A 21,284-nucleotide genomic window follows, 5' to 3' on the forward strand; every position below is an offset into this window, starting at 1 on the left:
CGTGAGATGCACTTCCAATGAACTCATTCAGAAGTGAACCCTCAAGGCACAAAAGTTCAATGTATGACCAAAGTCTTGATGCAAACTCGGAATGATAAGTACAAGAACAATTTAATTCTCTCCAAAGATCTTGACTTGATTGAAGAAAAAGAGCAGATTACACATCAAACTTCCAGTTTGATTCTAATGACCTGAGAAAGTTCTGAGATAAAGCAAAAGTATTTAGACAACAGTGCGACATTCTGCGCTGAGGTGCTTTTGAGCGCTCAGTGTCAAATAGCAGTTATAGCGGAAGTGCAGCCAATAGGCAAAGTATGTGAGTCGCTTCTGAATGGGTTCATTGGGAGCGCATCTAGCTGGTCTTAGCTAAGCAGTTGATATGACAGAATCTAAATCTGTCTGTGTGGGTTCAAAACCTGCTAAAGATAAATTTGCCAAGACATCATTAGAGTCAAAATCTGTTTCTCTTGGACTGTGCAGGTTTAAAACCTGCTACTGAGTGATAAAATTTATTTTCTATGAAAACACACCTTGAAATCTGCTCATGGTCGGTTTGCTTGCAAGCTGATCACAGTCGTGTTTAGCTAAGTGGCTGTCATAACAGAATCAAAATCTGTTTCCATCAGAGTGCAACAAGTTTGAAACTTGTTGAATGTTGCTTTGTCTCTAAGAATGTGTGTCTTGAATATTTGCTCATAGACGGCATCTCAGACATTGATCTTCATTGGTCTTGGTCAAGTTGTCACCAGATTTAAAATCTGTTTCTCTTCAACTGTGCAGGTTTAAAAACTGCTAATAACACATTTTTATTCTATGAAATCCAAAATGGTGGAATGTAATGACACAATTAATGCAAAATATGTATCATTATACAGTTTACAAACCTGCTTAGTTCAAGAGAAATATATTTTGACTCTAGTGATCACTTGAATAGCAAAATGAAGAATCTCAGCCTTAATAGATTTGTATTTTTACTAATTCCCCAGGTTATTAGGATCAAACTTGAAAGTTTGATGTGTAATCTGCTCTTTTTCTTCTTCAACTAAGTTAAGAAAGAATTATATTGTCATTGTACTCATCCTTCCGAGTTCGCATCAAGACTTTGGTCATATATTGAACTCTGTGTCAAAAATACACTGTGTGATCCTTTCATTGTCAGTTTTCACTCATGGACCCACTGTGGTGGTCTTCCATCAGCATTTTTCAGGGAAATTGTTAGATAAATAGGTCTTGAAGTCAAGCTCCAGCAGGAAGTCTGTGTCTTTTTCAATAAGAGTAGGATAAAAAATAACACCACCATGCTATTGAAAGAGCTGAAAAAATGCAGATAAATGTACCTTGAGTACTCACTTCTGAATGGGTTCATTGGAAGTGAATCTAAATGGTCTTAGCCAAGCAGTTGATGACAGAATCTAAATCTGTCTGTGCAGGTTCAAAACCTGCTAAAGATGAAAATCTCAAGTGATCACCAGAGTCAAAATCTGTTTCTCTTGAACAGTGCAGGTTGAAACCTGCTAATGATAATATTTTTATTCTTATTCTATGAAGGCACACCTTGACATATGCTCATGGTTGGTCAGCTTGCAAGCTGATCAGAGCTGTATTTAGCCAAGTGGTTGTTGTATGTAACAGAATCCAAATCTGTTTCTATTGGAGCGCAAGGTTTGAAACCTGTAAACATCACATTTTTTTCTATAAGACATGCCTCAAATATTTGCTCATAGACGGTGTGTGCGAGGAATGATAGCTAGATGAGAAGGGGTGAAAGAGAAGAAAGGGTGAAGTGGGGTAAAAACTCAAATAGACCTCTGGATGCGAGTATAGATTTGGCCCAAGGGGATTGCTACTGAGAATGATTCCTCTAATGTAAAATATGAGGGGAAACCTAGAAACTGGTAGGGTAACTGAGAGTAGAGGGAATGCAAAAGTTAGCGCTGGTGTGATGTGAGCATGAGTGAGTTGCCAAAAGCGCGATATGATGCGCAGCCATGCGGCTGAAGATTTGACAAGTTCGAAAGCACTTGGTCAAGCCAAAAGGGTATTGTTGAAAAGCTTCAAGCACAAAATGAGGTGGCACAATGATAACAGAAAGGGATGTTGATGATAAACAGAAGGATGTTTGATGATAAAAAGGCAGTGTATGAATGCAAACATTAGTGCAGCCATTTAGAGATGCGGCAGCGCGGAGGTATGCTGAAGGTTTAGATTTTTTAGTCCTAGCATTATTGCATCAAATGGATGATAATTCGATGGGAGAGATAGATGTTGCATGAAAATCATAAGTATTTAGTATATATAGAGTGTGCCAAAGCCCTATTTGAGCCGAGTAGTGTAGGCGGTAATATTAACAAGGATTCATGCACAATAATGAAAATATACTTTGGAAATATGGTCAGTCTATACAAATCAAGTAAAATACGCACCAATGGACAAGCAGAGGACACAGATAGGACGGAGAAAGGACACACGATGGAGCTGAAGAAAAGCCGATGCGCATAATGATAACCAGAAATTTGAGGCCTTCTGATTCATTTTAAGATTCATGTGGGAAATGTGAAGGTGTGATTTCATAGAATAAAAATAAAAATAACAAATAAAAATGTTATTATTGGTAGGTTTCAAACCTGCACAGTTCAAGAGAAACAGATTTTGACTCTGGTGACAACTCGACTAAGACCAATGAAGATCAATGTTTGAGATGCTGTCTATGAGCAGATATTCAAGACATGTTCTGTTACAAAAAATGCATCACTCAACAGGTTTCAAACCTTAGACTTCAATGGAAACAGATTTTGAATCTATTGTGGCAATGACATGGCTAACATCAGTTGAGATGAGGTTTTGAGAAAATAACTCATGAGACAATTGTCAAGATGTGTTTTCATAGAAAATATATTTTATCATTGCCAGGTTTCAAACCCACACATTTCAAAAGAAACAGATTTTGACTCTCGTAAACACTTGACAATGTCATCTTTAGCAGGTTTTGAACCCATGCAAACAGATTTAGATTCCGTCATATCAACTGCTTGGCTAAGAACAGTGAGATGCACTTCCAATGGACCCATTGATAAGTGAATCCTCAAGGCAGTTCTTTCAATAGTATGATCACCACGATTAATTCTTAGGCCTGTTTATCTAGCAATTACTCTGAAAAATTGCTGATGGCAGACCACCACAGTGGGCTGGTGATGTTTGTGATGTCTTTTGGATTAACAACTGAGTCGTGAGTGACAACTGACAATGGAAGGATCACACATGATTGGACTCAAGGAGGATGTTAGAAATTAATGTTAGAACTGACAAAATGTACCTTGAGGATTCACTTCTGAATGGGCTCATTAGGAGTGCATCCAACTGGTCTTATAGCCAAGCAGTTAATATGACAGAATCCAAATCTGTTTGTGTGGGTTCAAAACCTGCTAAAGATACAATTGCAAGTGAACATCAGAGTCAAAATCTGTTTCTTTTGGACTGTGCAGGTTTGAAACCTGCCAATGATAACATTTTTATTTTATGAAATCTGACCTTAACATTGACTCATGTGTACTTTCACATTGTAGCTCGTGCTCCCAAACATCTGCTTTATATGATGTTTGTGGATGCACTTTTCTGTGTCCAAGAACATCTCTGGGCTCCACATCACCCTATCTTTGTAGGCTCATAGGATCCATATTTACAACTCACTTTCAGGCTCAGTTTATACAACACTACCCTCCTAATAGATTTTGACTCTGTTTCAATGTCTACTTGGCTAAGACCAGTGAGATGGAGCTCTCAGGAAAGTACGCATGAGTCAATGTCAAAGCATGATTTCATAGAATAAAATGTTATCATTGGCGGGTTTGAAACTCACAAAGTCCAAGAGAAACAGATTTTGACTCTGATGACAACTTGACCAAGACCAATGAAGATGAGTGTCTGAGATACTGTCTACAAGCAATTATTCAAGGAATGTTCTAATAGAAAAAAATAGCAACATTCAACAGGTTGCATTCCAATGAAAACAGATTTTGATTCTATTATGACAACCACTTTGCCAAATACAGCTTTGAGGAGCTTTTTAATAAGCAAACCGACCATAAGCATGTGTCAAGGTGTATTTTCATAGAAAGTGAAATATATATATATATCATTGATAGGTTTCAAACCCACACAGTCTAGGACAAACAGATTTTGACTCTAATAATCACTTTGCAACTTGATCTTTAGTAGGTTTTGAACCCACACAGACAGATTTAGATTCTGTTGTATCAACTGCTTGGCTACTCATTCAGAAGTGAATCCTCAAGGCACATTTTATCTACATTTTGTCAGTTCTTTCAATAGCATGGTCACTGTTGATTCTTTTATTCTGCTTTTTCTTCTAAAAAATTACCAGAGGCAAATGTAAGTATCTTTGATGCAAACTTGGAATGATAAGTACAAAAGCAATTTAATTCTCTCCAAAGGTCTTGACTTAGTTGAAGAAGAGAACACACATCTGTCAAGGCTGAGATTCAAAAGAGCCATCCGGCCATTATTCACTTATGTATAAGGTTGAAGTGTACTGTATTTGAGACCTTTCATCATCACGTTGCTCTCCTCTCACTTTTTGAAAGTGCTGTATTGCAGTCTGTATTCAATTCATCTGTTCAGCTGAGGGAAAACATTGTGAGTGACAGGGAACTGTAGACTTGTCTTGCAGATTCACTTCTGAACATTTTCTTTAAAGATGGATCTAACTGGTGCCAGTCAAACAGTTGCTATAACAGAATCCAAATCTGTTTCAAACCTATGTGTGTGTGGGATCAAAACCTGCTAAAGATGAAATTGCCAGTAATTATCAGAGTCAAAATATGTTTCTCTTGGAATGTGCAGGTTTAAAACCTGCCAATGATAAAATTCATTTTTTATAAAACCGCACCTTGACACATGCTCATGGTCGATTTGCAATCTGCTTACAAGCTCATCAGAGTTGTGTTTTAGCCAAGTGGTTGTCCTGACAGAATCAAAATCTGTTTCTATTGGAGTGCAACAGGTTTCAAACCTGTTGAGTGTCGCATTTTTTCCATAAGAACATGCCTTGAATATTTGCTCATGGACAGCACCTCAGACATTTATTTTCATTGGTCTTGGTCAAGTTGTCACCAGAGTCAAACTCTGTCTCTCTTAGACCATGCATGAGAGGAGGCTCATATCTGCTGGCTAATGTAGGTGAGGAATGTGAAGGGTAGGAAAATGGGTGGTGTGAGATATACTCAGAGGGTCCTCTGTGTGCGAGCTAATAGACTTGATATTTTGATGGAGGCATCAATTTATGAAATTATGAACATCTCTACTCATGTCATTATATATAGTAGCCACCAATAAAGTCTTTTGCTTAGTTATTCCATGATTATAGTGTGGAAACCGTGTCTTAAATACCACTGAAATCAAAATTACTATCAAAAAAATTAGGAAAAGGACCATTGGGTGGTTTCAGAATGCAGTTGAAAAGCTCATCAAGGCAGGCCAAAGCATATCAGCATAAAAAAAAAGGGACATTTGGCATAGTGTCAGAGGCATTGAATGGCACATTGCTTGAAGAGGACATAGTGGATGGGTCTGGTGCTGGTATATTACTTGAAGTGGGGGTGTTGGATGGTGTTGGCAACTGATCTTGGCTATCAGGCTGGACTTCTTCCTCATCACTAGACTCAATGATCTCTATACTCCTATGTGTTGTCTTCTTGCAATGCCCGGAGCAAGAATTGTCAGCTGCTCCACAGCGCTTCGAGTTGCCTTTATCAGACCGTGTCCATCGGCGATGATCAATAATATCATCTCATTTGAGTTTATCATCGTGTTCATGATGAAGCTGCTCAAACTCTTCATTGTCCAGTACTTTCCAGTATGTAGACTTGTTTCCCACTGTCATAAGAGCATTTCAAGATCTGGAAGGGTGCTGGGCACTTGATTGAGATTAGTGAAAGGACGCAGTCTGACCATCCTTCGATCGCAACCTGATAGTGTTGAACCACATTACAGAAATAACGGGCCCACTGCATCTTGGCATGAGGCTTGCTGGTCACTGTTTCTGTTGATACAATTAGTTACCAGTTAGATTATGCAGCATTGCAAAAAAAATAAAAACTTATGCAAACCACGGTTGATTACATCCTGGATTGAACCACAAACTTGAGAGATGCGCTGTTGATGATTTTTTGCAGCACCTAGTAAGCAAAAATTAAAATAAGATCCAAAGGTAGTATGCAACTCAGAGGGAAGGAAAATCACACCTCGCACTCCTTGGATGGCAAAGCCCTCCATTTTGCTAACCAAGTTCTGATTGTTGATGCCCATAACAGAACCCATAAAGTTTTGAACACCATCAGTAGTGAAGGTGATTCCTCAAAGAGGAAGATCAGTAGAGCCACGTGTCATGTACAACATGACTTCTGCACCAGTGCGACAATTAAGACTATTGAGCTAGTAGTAAGGCAACATCAGAAAACATTGCACTGCAAGTTGAGAAGGCACATACCTCATTTTCTATGGCCTTGAGGGTTTGAGTGATGTCATTGACCTTGGACTTGGTTGAGATGCAAGTACCAGTGGCCTTTTTTTGTTTCTTATCTGCATACTCCTTGAGAAGAGTTTCTTATTCTTGCTTTGAGAATACATGGTATTCAGCCACATTGTCATGGACTAGTGACTGGGAGTGCATCCTTTCCATGTCCACTGCCTGCAAATCAAAATGAATATTCAAACAAAAATGAGTAAACATCAACCTACTATTTTCCTTCTTCGCATCCTGAGATTTCTTTCAGCAAAATGTGTTCCAAGGGTTGGCCTTTGAACACTTCAAATGGAGCAATCCATGACCCATGTACAGGTCATTCTGCACACAGCGGATGCTCTTGTGGTGAGATGTGGCAATTGTCTTCATTGCATTATCAATTTGACTCCATGTTGCATTGAGGGTGTCTTTGAATTGACAAGATTTTTCATGCCACTGAAGCTTGAGTGCCATACAAGCTTCCTTGCTTAGAGTGACCTTAGGACAAATATGAGGGGGTGCCTGGATGTGCCTTGAGTGACTCTTGGTGTAGAAAGACTAGATGACCATCATTTATGAGACGATACAGTATCAGTGACTTTAAGCTCAAGTTCAGATATTTAAACAGACCAAGGATTTATTTATTTATCTTTTCAAACTCACAATGGAGACATCTGATATATGGTCCATGACTAAAAAATAGGGGATAGGATCTACACGTAAAAGAATAAAAGCCAAAACAAGTAAAGCGTGCATAAAAAGACAAGTGTATCAAGAAGCTTAAGAATGACTGTAAGCATAGAATTTTGCTGCTAGTAGTAGCAAGATTCAGTTTAGTATGATAGCGGCACTAAATTTTAATATCGCTCACTCTTACAACTTCTGGGCTTAGCTGCATGACATGAAGATCGGCAAAGAGAGCCATGGACAGGATGCATGCATGCTCATACAATAGATCTCATTTGGGAGACCTGAGCACTGCCTCCCATCAGCTGCTACAGGCAGTCTGAACTAAAAGATGGAGTTTGGGTAAATTTCCATCCTCCAACCTCAACTGATCAAGTGCAGCATTGGTATTAGGCCCAATACTAATGAGTGGCAGCCCATATAATCAGGATTCTTGCTCCAGCTTCAGTCCCAAAAATGGTGAGTCAGATTTAACATCTACATGCCTGTGTTGGCAAACTTGCATTTGCAGCATTGATGGGACAGATGGAACATTTTTCTTTCCAATGCTTGCACTGATGTCTGCAGTCTCACAAATAGCTGCAGATGGTGCAATGCACACTGCAGATGCCTGCAATTCACCTGAAAAGGCTTGAGTGAGGCTACCCTGTCATATTAATGCATTGTTTAATGATAGTTACAAGACACATGTAATGCATTAACTATTGTAACTATTAGTGCACTAGCCTTTAATTTAACTTTAATTTAACTTTTCACTTTCCAAGGCAGAATATAATCATAGCTAACCACTAACTAATCACTAACCAACCCTAACTAACACTAAAACACTACTAATTGCTAACTACTAACTTCTAACTATCTAACAAGCTGTCTAATATCTAACATCTAATTTCAAATTCTAACCAGAATTAACTGTTATCATTATGTAAATTAATGTAATGTATCATTTAGCTATTACCATAGTTAACACATTATTCCCATAGGGTGAGGTGTATGGGAGGCTGGACTTTAAAGTAGAGTTAGAGTTAACAGTTGTTAGCATTATCTGAGTAATCCAAGCTGTTCGGCTCACATTGTCATTGTGGTTTAATGTCTTCAACAAGACAGCATGTGTTGAAACGCTGAAGGTGTGGTATCATGAACTCCTGGGCAAACACCTGTACCCAGACTGCAATGTCTCCACCAATCCACTTGGATGATGATTCATGGAGTTCGTGAGGTGTAATGTAGATGTCAATAGGGAGCTGTTTGGGTGACGTAGTTACAGTTACTTCAGAGCCAGCACATCAAATGAGAACTGAATTTTCAGCATCCAGGCGGTCTTGTATAGTTAGCTAGACAAATGTTAGATTTAGCTACATAAAAATGCAGGTGACTAACTGCATCAAACACGTCCTGTAGTGCCACCTCAACCAGCACATCATGGCTGAGTGTCCTCTCATCTGTTCGTTTAGCAGTATCATTAAAGCCAATATATGATGATTGAAGGCCACCAAATTTCCTAGTCTGATAGTGAGTCCCATCAATGTGTGTGTCATGCCTCAACAAAGCTCTAGCAACTGCTTGGTGTTCATTGTTGCTAAAACCTTTTGCAAACATTGATGTGTGTAAAGCGGCAATGCCGGACATGGTGAAGCGGGCTGCTTGAGTTGCAGACAGCATGTTGGTGGATTTGGGTGGCTTTTCTTGTGATTTTGTGGGAGTCGACATCATGGAACCTGTGATGAGTTGGAGTCTGTGATTATGTACTAGTAGTATGGTCTAAGTCTGAAGTGTAGATAGTAAGCACTGGTATGAATTGTAAGAGATACTGCACACCTTGCGGGTCCCAACAGCAGTCTGTATGTATATCCATTGATGGGTCTTTCCATTCTTTTGGCACGATATCAGTGCATGAGCTGGGCGCAGGAGTGTTGAGTGGCGCAACTGTTTGGCAGCAATCAAATCAATGAAAGGTCGATCAATCACTTACAATGATAGCATGTGAACATTACAATGCGAGTCATTCTTAGTACAGCTGACCAGTCAGAAGTTCATTAATTTCCTTCAAACAAAAAATGCTGTGCTATCTTACATTCAACTGAGTCATTCATCCAGTGTTATGTATGCAAGTATATATCTATCCTACATCCAACTGAGTCATTATCTGTACATGAAAAGTGTTATGCAAGTATATATCTACATCCTTTTACATAAAGTGCATCTTCTTGGCCAAATTCGTGTGTTTGTCTTTAAAATTCTTCCTCCAGCATTAAGGTCAAAAGTGTCATTATGGCTAGAGATAGTAGCAGCATCAAAACCCATGCATATTGCAGGTTGAAATGGAATGTGCCATGCACACTAGTTTCACCATTTTGTGGTAGATCCTTTGGCTAAATTTGTGTGTTTGTCTGAAATCCTCCCTCCAGCATTAAGGTCAAAAGTGTCATCATGGCTAGAGATGGTAGCAGCATCGAAACCCATGCATATTGTGGGTTGAAATAGAATGCACCATGTGCACTAATTTTACCGTGTTGCAGTAGATCCTATTACATGTATAGTAGTTACTGACTCGCCACTTATCATTATAGTGAATCAAGTCAGTCAGTTATAGAATGTAAGAAATCCACCATGTCCTCTGTGACTGTGTTGCATTCTTCATCATCAAGAGCTTTGATGTCATTAAATTCTGACATGAAGATATCAATATTCTCTTGCTGCACTGTGGTGGGGATTAGCAATGAAATGTATGTGGTTAAGACAAAAACTCACCACCACCAGTGCCAACTTGTAACTCTCCCTCTGGATGGACATAGTAACCCTCACTGCTGGAGGCAGCATTCGTGAGGTGGGTGCCAATACCTCTAATGCCAGAGAAACCAAAAAGGTTTTCAATCTGATCTAGGTGATATAGGTGAATGACATTGATAGCCGCCTGTGAACGCCACTGAGATTTCAGCTCAGCAGCAAGCAATGGGTCGGAAATGAGAAGATTATTGATGACAAAGGGGGTCTTGGCGGTTTCATCATGGATAGCAGTACAGAGGTGACAAACTTCCATATTGAGTCATGTGATTTCTTCATGAGCTCAACAAAGTTTGAAATACTTGGTAGTTGCCTCATGATGAGCTGGCTTTGCCCAATCATAGCTTCAGATGTTAGTGTGGGAGTTGTGCAACAGGTCAAACTCGCTGAGGGAGCTATATTCAACAATATCCTTCCATGCAATCTTCAGTCTTGGTGGAGTCAGGGCTTCAGCCTGAATGTTGTAGTAATTAATGGTGTTGCGAATAATGTCCAAGCACTGCTGTAAAGCCTTGCTAATTTGTTGACGTAGTTTATACCCTTGGAAAAAATTAGAAATTAGTGATGTGAGTGCGCGAACAAAGAGAAAGTCAAAACCTGTGCCCGACAATGAGAGCTTCGAAAGCTCAAACAATCTCATGACCACCAGATGTTCCAGTTCATCCAATGCAGCACAATATTTGCCTTGTGTTGCTTCCTCCTTGAAACGGCTGTATTCCTTACCACCAATAACCCATCTTTCATCCACAGATAAGAGCATTTCACAATGCGCTACTAGTGCTTCTGCATTCTGTAGTTTAAATTGTGTTCTCAGGTACGGTCAATAGGGAATCTATCAACTCAACATAAACAGACAAACTAGGATAAAGGTTTTGTACATACATTGTGAAGGAAACACAGAGTCTTGCACTGTGCTTGAATGCTAAAGCGGGGACATGTTCGGTGAGACTGACAGTAAGCAGCAAGTGTATGAAGCAATATTGCGACAGCAGGATACATGGGGGAACACCCAATGTACCCATAGTAGATTAATGTTTCATTGGGATACTGATGCGAGGGCAACAGTTGTAAACATGAGCGACGTCTTCCTGAAAATGAAATTAATCAAGGCATACAGCATGCGAGAACACTCACTAAAAATATTGATGAGTTCAAGGTTATTGAGGGAAAGTGAGCCACTTCCATCTGATGGTGGCATATGCGGCATATCTTCAGTTGTCAGCATGTCATCCCTGGAGTTTTGAGAACAGTAGCTTAGGTAGGCATCAATGAGACGCTCTATTTGAAGATCCTAATGAGCTGTTTGAGTTTCAACACATTCATGATGGGTATGAGAGTCAATGTAGCAGCTGATGTATACATTCAGCATGGCAAAGTAGTAGCAGAAACAAGCAGACACATACTATCCAGTGAGATCAGCCATCTAATGAGCGAGCCCTTCAAATGCATCATGCTCCCCACCTGTATGACTGAGATCAAATGCTTCATCTCCTGGCGGGGCTATATAAGGGACTACATCTACATCCATTTCATGATCCGCCATCATGCTCTCAACCATGCTTCATTCCTTGGCTGACATTTCTGGTAAAAATTTACTGTTAGAGGAGTATAATGACAAGAAGATTCAACTTACCTTGAATATCAGCTTGGTGACTGGAATCTACAGCAGTCATGCACTGGTGTTGCTTGCCTGAAGTCAGGACTTGCAATTGGCAATGGTCCCTTCAAAAACCATGTGAGATGGTTGATTTGGAAAGCCCTGTGAGTCTAATGAAGCCTGAGGCATGAGTCATTAGTGCATTCTTGCCACCACAAGGGTTGACAGTTGTGAGGGTAAGGATGATAGTGTGGTTGATGTTGAGGCCTGCCACAAGCATTGAGCACAGAAACAATGTGGTAGTAGAGTGATAGAGATACTTACCGGCAGCCAGCACAACCATACAAAACACAGTGCTCTTGCCAGGAATGACAGCAATGATGAGCTGGGAGGAGAGATCAAGAGGTGTGGGAAGCACTGCAAGAAACACACTGCTCTTGCTGGAAACGACAGTGATGATGAGCAGGAAGGAGAAAACAAGAGGAGAATGTGGAAGCACTATAAGAAAAACAACACTCCTGCTGGGAACAATGATGACAATGAGCAGGGAGAGATCAAGGGGTGTGGGAAGCATGCCTATGTTTGACAATTGCTGAATAGTGTCCGTGGGCCATAGTGAGATACATAGATGGAATATTATCGAGATATAAAGGTCAGAGCTGGGGTAGTATTTAATTCTGGTGTTAAGATTTAGCACATTTAAGCCTAATAATACTTGGCGAGGCATGTAACTACCAAGTATAATTAGGCTTCTTTATCAGGCAACCCAAACAGCTGTGACTGTCACAAAAAATCGTCAAGCTACAGTATATATCCCAATAATGCATATGGTCTGGAGCCTGAAAATGCCATGCATTACCATGGATATGCACGATGCTGGATGTCACACACTGCAACACCGTGTAACCTTGTTATAACCACAGTAGATAGTACACCAATTACTTAGTAAAATATTAATCTAATGACACCTGCTTTGTATTCTGTAGCTCCTCCTGTCACAACTGACCACAATAACTACAGAGTTGCTCAAAGGCTAACCGAGGATTACCATATTGTAAGCAGGTGGTCTCAATTGGCTGACATAATGCGCTCAATTCTATGTTGTTGCCATCATTGTTGTCATCAGATTCAATCTCAATAGGCTTAGCAGTTTCCTGAGTAGGTTTATTGACAACTTTGCTCGGATTGAGACATTGTAAAGACTTTTGTGATATCTTATCTAGCATATTTTGCTGCTTATATTCACACATAGAACAATGCAGCCCCCATTAATAGTACCCAGACAATGCATATTACCCTCAAAAGTTCATGCATTATTCAGTATGAAGTTTTTAGTGCATAATGGCTGCATCCATGATGGGACCCTGTCAAAGTTGATGCATTATCTAGGATATGCATAACTGGGATGTGCATTATTGGGATATGTACTATAGCTACAGTGTGACAAACCTAAGGTTGAAATTATACAGTATAAGGGGAAATCAGACATCACCCAACTTATAAGGTGAATACTGTCATATCATGATTGGTGGTTTTTAGTGATGACCTTGCCTGGTTTTTGCTGAAAGGAATGTCTTGATAGATGCCAAACTCACGTTCGTCAACAAGTCATCAGCAAACTAGGGGGTCGTTGTACAAGATTATACAAGCTTGTACAAACATCACAAATCTACAACAAAGTCCCCTCTTTACAAGCTTGTAACAGAGGGTTACAATCTGTACATATAGGCACAGTGTGGACACACTGGACAGATAGGACAGGTTGGACAATGTAGACAGACCTAGACAAGCTAAACAGTGTTGACAAATGAGAGACAATTGGATAGACCGCACAACAATAATGCAATTCAGAAGACTATTACTAAAGCACTATATAATGATGTTGACATCCTCTTCAGCTGAGCCACTGTCTGAACCATTGCAAACTCCACTCATCATCCTAAACTCAGCCCATTCCTCCAACATCTCTTCCAGCTCTCGACAATGCTCAGGAATATCTATCAATGTATCAATAGATTTTTGTAGGGAGTTGAAATCAGATCTGCATTTATCAGCAGAGAGATCTGGGACTTTGTCTGTACCGGTTTTACAGAAACCACTCAGAACGCCCTTCACCTGTGGAGATTGATCAGCAGTGGGAATAAATGAATTAAAATAATCATACAACTGCAGCTATGAGAATGAGGCCATTGACAGGAATTGAGCATTGAAATTCCTCCATCAACTTCAATGCTTTTTTGCCGTTGCCATAGTAAAAATCTAGACATCCATCTTTAAGAACCTGTGATACGAAGTTCTTGTACCTGCCCTAAAAAAATCAATACAGTAAGTTGCCGCCCCACAGTCATCACCAACCTTGGACGAGTCAGGAAGCCGAAGGTAGTCACCAGACTTGATCAGGATAGACGCTGCTTCAGTAATATGTTTCTGCACCACCGAGTCCCCGTGTGTCGCACCGCTTCTCAGGAAGATGTTGTATAGTTGTTTCACAATAGAGATGATAACTTTCTTGAGTTCCATCTGGAATATAAACAAGTCATTACAGAGCTGATGACTTGTCAGCTAGTACATCCAGACAGTACCTGAACTCACCAAGCATGACATCTGATCACGATATTCTGGGAAATATCCTAGGGACATTAGATTGCGATAACCTCTGGTAGTATGGAAGGACTTACCATTCTCCAGCTGTTACAGGGATCTGTAACACCTACTAGAGCCCCAGCTCTCCCTACACCTGCCCCCGCTCTGCTAGACTCCCCGCGCGGCGGTGCGCCGCCTGCGCCTAGAAAGACAGCGGTCTGGACCGCTATGACCCCGCCTGGCGCTATGACCCCGCCCCTGGCCTAGACGGCCTTGTACCTGTTCCATGGAGGCTGTACGCCTCATGGACACCCTAGATCAGCGCATGCATACCACATGTCGCTTCATGAAGATCCGGAGCGCCCTAGGCGCCTCATGTATGAAGACCCGGAGCGCTTGGCGCTTCCTGTACCTATGCGCAGCTGCACTTGGCGCTGCATGTATGATCAGAGGTTAAGCCTCATGTATAACTATCTCACCTCATGTCTGGTTATCTTAGATTACCGATATACTATAGATTACAGACTGAGCTTGAACACCTACATACACTATGTATAAGTAGGCACATTGTTGTAGATTATACTTCACTTTAATCTACTAGGTTCTACCAAGAACTTGCTCATCTAAGCTTAACTGCTTCCTTGTGTGAGACCGCACTTCAGAGTCGCTCCCATACGCCTCTGCACGTATCCGCTAGCCCTGCATCTCGACGAGCGCCGTCTTACCGAGATCGCCGGAGGAATCCTTGACGTTCCGTCAAGGCTAGACCACGCTCAGCTTCAGTAGAGTCACTCGACTCGTCGCTGAGAAGACTCATCCTAGTTCCCACTACGCCGACCTATAGTCGACGTAACACCAGCCTAATCTTCTTTGAGTGGTATTTCCATAACTCTGCATCCAGGACTTCTCATGTGAGTCCTACCATGTCACAATGCTCTGAAATTTGGTGCGTTAGTACAGCCTGCAGGTGCATTTCCAACTTTGCCGCCTGAAGAAACATCTGCCAACAGGTTGGGTAAAATTCAAGCTTCAAGGGGTTTGCTTGTTTGCTTGCCCTTTCTATTTGGTGCTTGGGCTGGTCACCCTCGTCATGCGTAAGACTATGAGATCGAGAATGGCCTGAAGTAGGAGAAGGAGAAGGCACATGATCTGACTGAGCAACATGGCTAGATGGAGCCTTTGACAAGGAGTGCCCACAAGATGGGGGCTGCGTGCGACTGGTGGAAGTATGAAAAATGCTTGAACGTAGAGATTTAGAGCCACTGACAAGGGTTGATTGAGTTGGGGAGCACTGATGAGGAGACAGTCCATGGGTGGAAGCACAAGAAATGTTTGGATGCAGAGACTTGGAGCAAGTAGCAGAAGAACCCTGACTTGGAGGTCTTTGAGCAGAACATTTTGTAGACAGTGCATTTTGAGCCACGCGTGGAGGTTTTACATGAGTGGATGGAGCACGGGTACTCTCAATAGATCGGTGATGAGACACCTAGTTGGAGGAGATTAGAAACATGCTTTGGTAAAAATGAGAACTTACACATTTGTTTGTGTATTGATGGGGAGACTTTGAGTGAGAACATGGATGTGAGTGCCTGTGAGAGGACTAGGGCAAGTCAATGTTTGCAAGTTCAAGTGTGAAAAAAGTTACACTTAATAGACAGCTTGGTGAAGGAGCCTTGTGCCATCCATTTTTCACCTGGTGCTGCTCAAGGACATCAAAAATGCCTGGATCAATACATTTGTTGTCTGCTTGGGAATCCTTGCCTTGGTCTTGGTCTGATTCCATCAGATCATCATCATCATAACAACTCATTTGCAGATTCTGCCTTGAATATTGTTCACCATGTTTATCTTGTTTATGGTCTTGTTGTTCATATTTGTCCTGATCGTTGTCCTGCTTGTTGTCCTGCTCATCTTCTTGTTTGTCGTCATATTTGCCATGTTTGCCATCTAGTTCGTCTTGTTCGTCTTGTTCATGTTGCTGGTAGCTGTCATCAGGATTTCCAAAAAGATCTTCATCGTCTTGCATGTCATTGTCGTAAGCATTGTACTCGAGCTTGTCACGATCAGGTGAGTCTTGCTCTGTCTCTCTAGTCTTATTCTGGCTGCAACCAGGTCAGGTTAGGTCCCGACTGTCAGTAGCAAATGGCAGCTTGAACCCAAACCTATCAGAATAGTGTGCAGTGTGGAGGAATGGACGTGGAGAGCGAGCATGTTGGCGTTCTGGCTGTACAGCTTTGGCCTTTGCAGGAGCCTGCAATAATGTTCATTGTTAGCTGAGTAGCTCAAATAGAACACTTACTTTTTTCTTTGCTCTTGCGACTTGTGAAGGAGCCATTGGATTTTGTTCTGAATCACTCATTTCAATAGTGCCCTTCCTTTGTCTTGTTGGGGCCATCACCATCTCACCAGCTTTTGCAGCTGGGCTATGTGACCTCCAACACCTTGATTTAATTGTACACTCCATCGAGAGGGCTCAGCATCCTTCCTGGAATCGTTTTCCAGAGAAATATGTCTGGCTTTCTTCCTGGGAGGCATTGAAATTGATGGTGGAGGTTGGCTCACACGCATATTTTGGAATATTCACAAGCATGATATAGCAAATCCTGATTATGTAATAAAACGATTTGAGCTGAGTATGAATGCAAAGTTTTCTGCGTATGAGTAGATTTAAGTACAGACGTTGAACTGATAGTTGCCAGGACTTGATCAGCTTCAATGATGTTCCTGTCAGTATTTGTGCAATTGCACTGGATACAATACTGTCTCGTTGATTTGCAATAGAGATGATAACTTTCTTGAGTTCTGTGAGAAGTGGATAACCCATCACAAGGCTTACACATCAGTATGTGGAAACATGCTTCTTCTTCTGCCTAGAACGACAAGGGCGATCACTCGAAGCAGTCTGAGGCAGAGAGGGTGGGGGGGAGGTGCAAACAATGTCAAAGAAATAGATGGCACCAATGAATGTGCAGAGGGTGTTATCTGGCTGGAATGGCAAGGCTGCGGACCCAGGACCATGGCTGAAGAAGCTGAGGATCCTAATAGACTGGTAGATGGCATCAGCAGTGTAATCTGAGGACTCGAAAAGTTGCCATTGTTATTCAGCCCCCGTTGTATGATCTCACAAATTTTGTCGTGAGAGACGTCATTTTGGTTCCTTATCGCATCACCAATTGCTATGTGCCAGTCCTCAAGGATGGGACGGCAAGCTCAGAAATATGGTGCAGGCTCGTAATGTGGAGCTGTGTCCATCAGAAATTCTTTCTTGAGGGATCCACTAGTCCTGAGACCATCTTTGTCCATCGCAATGTAGGCCTTATGCCATCTACAGGAGTTCTCAGGGGGCACCCCCCTGTTTGTGATTAGGCCACCAGGTCCATCATATATGATTGTAAATTCAAGGAGAATATAGAAGAGTGACTCAAGGTCATCGGAGGCCTTGTGTTCGATTGAGTCAGGAATTGGAGTGCTTCCCATCAGCTTGAGAAGGCGGTAGGATATGTATGGTATTGTTCCCTTTGAACAATAAGATCAAGAAGAATACAGAATATATCAATTTCAAACTTACTGTTCCACATGAATCCTTTGTTTGATTGATAAATTGAATGAATTTGGCATGGTCGAAGTCGATAAAGTAGCATTTTCCCTCGAATATGATGAGGTTGTTGGGACTGAGATCTCCATGAAGAACCTTCTGCTGTGTCGTCATTGTTTTGTGGGCTACCAGTATTTTTCAGCACCAGAAATTTAGGTGACCACCAGGGGAACTCACCAACAACAAGGTCATGAAAAACATTGACCAGCTCCAGTATAGACTTGAAGTTGGTTAGCGGGAGTCCGCAGGGAGTCAAAAGCATGCAACAGTGAATCTGGGAGGTGATTGCAGACATGGTCACGAATGTGTGATGTGCTGTCGACATGTCCATCATACTTTACATCCCAATGTTTCCTTAGCCGGACCACATTTGGAACACCATCGACAGCTCAGAGAAAATTGACCTCTTGCTCTAGTTTGTCCTCATCTACCCAACAGTCCTTCAATGCATACTCCTGTCCATCCTTGTCCTGGACATGATAACAAATGGTTCCACATGAAAAAAGACCACGACTTTTCCACAGAATAGCCATAATCCAATACACCTCGCCTTCATCACCTATAACCCAACCCGCCGCTTCGGCTGGCATGGAATCAAACCTCCCTGGTAAATTAGCATGAGCAGTGATGGAGCAGAGGGTGTGTTAAGAATGTGCTCAATGGTTCGGATCCGAAGGGCTTGGCTTCAGCTCGTGCGCTGTGCCCCTTACCCAAGTACATGCCCCTAACTTCTGAGGGCTAATGGACGACATCCGGAGTCTGGAGTCTAATGTGTGGGAATTCTGGTGGACGTTCGGGAACAAGTGATAAGACTAATCTGGACGATTTCCGAACTAGAAGAAAACAGCAGAGGACTACCTAAGGTAGAGGCGGAGGTGGTCAGTCTATAGGAGTCGATCCTAAGACTGTTGGAGACGACAAGAAGAGACTTCAAGTCGGATGGAGGAGGGAATGAGCAGAGTCTAAGATAATATTTGAACTGAAGAACTACAAGGATTATACAGGGTTTATATACTACTGAGGACATAACGGAGAAACAGCCAGTGCAGTGCGAGGCTATGCGAGGCTATGGACAGAGCATGTGGGACGACTATCACTAGTCTATCAGAACTTAGTAAAATGAAGACAGAAATGAATAAGGGATGGAAAATAAAGCATACTAACTGATAAGGGAAATACTAAAGGGAAAAGGCACGGAAGATAGGAGCTGACCAGATCCGGAAGTCCGGAAGTCCAGAGATGATTGTGTGATTGGTCCGGGTCTGGAATGCGGGATATGACAGTATCCCCCCTTTAAGGCCGAGCCCATGAGGCTTCTGATTCAGAAGTCCGGTCCGGACTTTGATGAATGCGAGATGATGGGCAGAGCTTGTAAAAATAGATCTGGACATATAAGAAGGCCAGGGTGCCCATGAGATGTTTAAAACTTTCCCTCTAAATCCTATTACTGCTATATCATGTCTAACTCCACTTCCGGCAACAAGAAGTCTGCCTGGCAGCTCCTTCAAGAGAGACAGGCCAAAATGGCACGACTTGAGGCGGACACTCGGAGAGAGACGGAGGAAGAGGAACGGAAGTGCAAGGAGGTGGAAGAGGAGCGGAAACATATGGAGGAACAGAAGAGGAAGGATATTGAGGAGACACGCAAGAGGTTGGTAGAACATGAGCATGAGCATATGGCGAAGGCTATGGCGGATGCTGCGTCAGAGGTAAGTTACATGTAGTGTTTGTGATTTCCGGAAATTCATGATGTTAGTCCTCCGGTCCGGCGGATCCGGAGGTTGCATGCAAGATGTGCGTCCTTAGGCGCAAGACTTGCACCTGGGCAGTAGCGTCTAAGACACCTAGAGTGAGTTTCTGTTTTGTCCAGATCCGGATGTTTGTTGATTTCTCCGAAAGATCCGGACCTGTGATCAATGCCGCACATCCAAGGAAAAGTGCGTCAGCGGAAATCCACCTGTCAAAGCGCCGGCCAGCAAAGGCAAAGGCAAGAAATGTGCGCATCCGGAAGGATCTCCATCCCCCAAGGGCAAGGGTAAGAGATGTCAGCAGAGTCCGGAGGACATCGACGACAATGTGGAAATAGTTTCCAATCCCTGGACGGTCATCAGAGAAGATCAGGAATGGATGGAGTATGATGATCAGGCCTGGGTTGCAGCTGCCAACAATATTGTGGCGGAACTGACCCGGACCAACGGACTTTTGGAAAGAGGTGTTGTGGCGGTGGAGGGAAGTAGGGCTGCTATGGACCAGGTGAGTGAAACCATGCTCCGGTTCATGGAGGAGCAGAGGGAGTTCCAGAACCTCTTCTTAGAGGGTCTGAGGGGCGGATTCCGGTGAAGGTTCAACGATGCAGCAAGGCATGAACAATGCTCCTGACTGTATCTATAAATGTTGTAAGGTCGTGCGTTGCCTAGTCTGCTATACTTGAGACGACAAGTGCGTTTGACCCTAAAGGGGAAGCGAGTGCAGCAAGGATCTAGTAGTAGGCGCCGAAGGCGCTACTGGTTGGCGAATGCGAAGTGCGGGAATGCGTGCACGTGTATGCAGAAACAAGAGAGAGTAAGAGTGAGTTTGCTTAAGTGATGATTAGACACTAGACAAGAGGTGAGAGATGCAAGCTGAGAGATGTTATATGCGAGGTGCCAAGGAATAGATTTCAACTATGCTCTGCTGGGTAGTAAATGGGTATTGTTCTGGTTCAGTCCTCTGTCGTTTTGGTGGGTGAGTAAGTGAGTAATAGTATGTACTGCTGGCGCTTAAGTATGGCGCCTAAGCGCTGTCATGCGGAGCCGAAGTGCTACCGAGTAAGGTATGTAAAGATATATGTAAGTAAGGGTCCATGATAAAAATAAAGATGGAATGATATGCAAATGTGAGAAATGGAAATATATGCACTAGGGAACTTGGTGGACAGTGGATGGATGCTTCCGGATGGCTGGCGCTATAGGGCGCTCAAGCGCGGGAAAGCTCGCGCACATATACATCGTGAAGCGCAGGAAGTTGCGCGCACATTGCGCGATGCACGGGAAAGCTGCGCCTCATGTAGGAATAGCTGTAGGAAGCATACAGAGTGATGCTACAAGTTCGTGCTGTATACTCCTTGGTGAAAACTGCAATATTGCACAAGGAGAGGCATGAGTCTCTACACCGGATGAATGTGGAGGGAACTCCAGAGGAGGAAAATGCTGAGGGGGTGGACAAGGAGGCCGGCAGATCCGGCGGAGATATGGAAATGGACTCTTAGGTAGTCGGATCCGAAGTCCGGATGTCGGACACCTAAATAATGTACATATATGCATGTCATTTGTTACTCTTTGTTAGGATTTGGACCTGGCTTATCCGGATATGCTGAGTGGAAATACAATAGAAGTTCCGGCACATTTCCGAGTTTGGTTGCAAGTACCCAGGAAGTTTCTTCGTCAGTTCCCTTATATCCGGCCCAACATACTAAGTATAGTAGTTGGCAGTGACGTCTCTGGCGGTCGATCTTTGAGTCCAGGAATTCGGAGATCTCG

The 21,284-nt window shown here is 42.4% G+C and overlaps 5 protein-coding genes across 5 annotated transcripts; all 5 read right to left on the reverse strand.

The window, feature by feature from the left end:
- Window positions 1-6,372: 6,372 nt before the first annotated feature.
- On the reverse strand, window positions 6,373-8,917 carry F5147DRAFT_777525 (uncharacterized protein; the record flags this gene model as incomplete). The annotated part of the gene is made up of 7 exons (XM_041441995.1): window positions 6,373-6,450; window positions 6,506-6,621; window positions 6,671-6,706; window positions 6,757-6,775; window positions 8,371-8,451; window positions 8,506-8,541; window positions 8,588-8,917. The coding sequence occupies 7 exons, from the start codon at window positions 8,915-8,917 to the stop codon at window positions 6,373-6,375; spliced, it is 696 nt and encodes a 231-aa protein (XP_041288933.1).
- Window positions 8,918-9,941: 1,024 nt separating this feature from the next.
- On the reverse strand, window positions 9,942-10,253 carry F5147DRAFT_582932 (uncharacterized protein; the record flags this gene model as incomplete). The annotated part of the gene is made up of 1 exon (XM_041431688.1): window positions 9,942-10,253. A coding segment is annotated over one exon (312 nt), but the record flags the coding sequence as incomplete, so codon positions are not given.
- An 84-nt stretch (window positions 10,254-10,337) lies between these two features.
- Window positions 10,338-10,787, reverse strand: F5147DRAFT_582929 (uncharacterized protein; the record flags this gene model as incomplete). The annotated part of the gene is made up of 2 exons (XM_041431687.1): window positions 10,338-10,531; window positions 10,589-10,787. Coding segments are annotated over 2 exons (393 nt in total), but the record flags the coding sequence as incomplete, so codon positions are not given.
- Window positions 10,788-13,457: 2,670 nt separating this feature from the next.
- Window positions 13,458-16,506, reverse strand: F5147DRAFT_655975 (uncharacterized protein; the record flags this gene model as incomplete). Its single annotated transcript, XM_041434040.1, has 14 exons — window positions 13,458-13,703; window positions 13,753-13,869; window positions 13,944-14,108; window positions 14,181-14,218; window positions 14,267-14,276; window positions 14,303-14,434; window positions 14,505-14,605; window positions 14,715-14,719; window positions 14,897-15,009; window positions 15,094-15,290; window positions 15,706-15,760; window positions 15,865-16,273; window positions 16,334-16,422; window positions 16,471-16,506. The coding sequence occupies 14 exons, from the start codon at window positions 16,504-16,506 to the stop codon at window positions 13,458-13,460; spliced, it is 1,713 nt and encodes a 570-aa protein (XP_041288936.1).
- An 875-nt stretch (window positions 16,507-17,381) lies between these two features.
- Window positions 17,382-18,061, reverse strand: F5147DRAFT_777530 (uncharacterized protein; the record flags this gene model as incomplete). The annotated part of the gene is made up of 3 exons (XM_041441996.1): window positions 17,382-17,687; window positions 17,740-17,891; window positions 17,944-18,061. The coding sequence occupies 3 exons, from the start codon at window positions 18,059-18,061 to the stop codon at window positions 17,382-17,384; spliced, it is 576 nt and encodes a 191-aa protein (XP_041288937.1).
- Between the last annotated feature and the right edge of the window lie 3,223 nt (window positions 18,062-21,284).

Source organism: Suillus discolor, assembly GCF_016758755.1.
Source record: "Suillus discolor strain FC423 chromosome Unknown F5147scaffold_60, whole genome shotgun sequence".
NCBI classification, from domain to species: domain Eukaryota; kingdom Fungi; phylum Basidiomycota; class Agaricomycetes; order Boletales; family Suillaceae; genus Suillus; species Suillus discolor.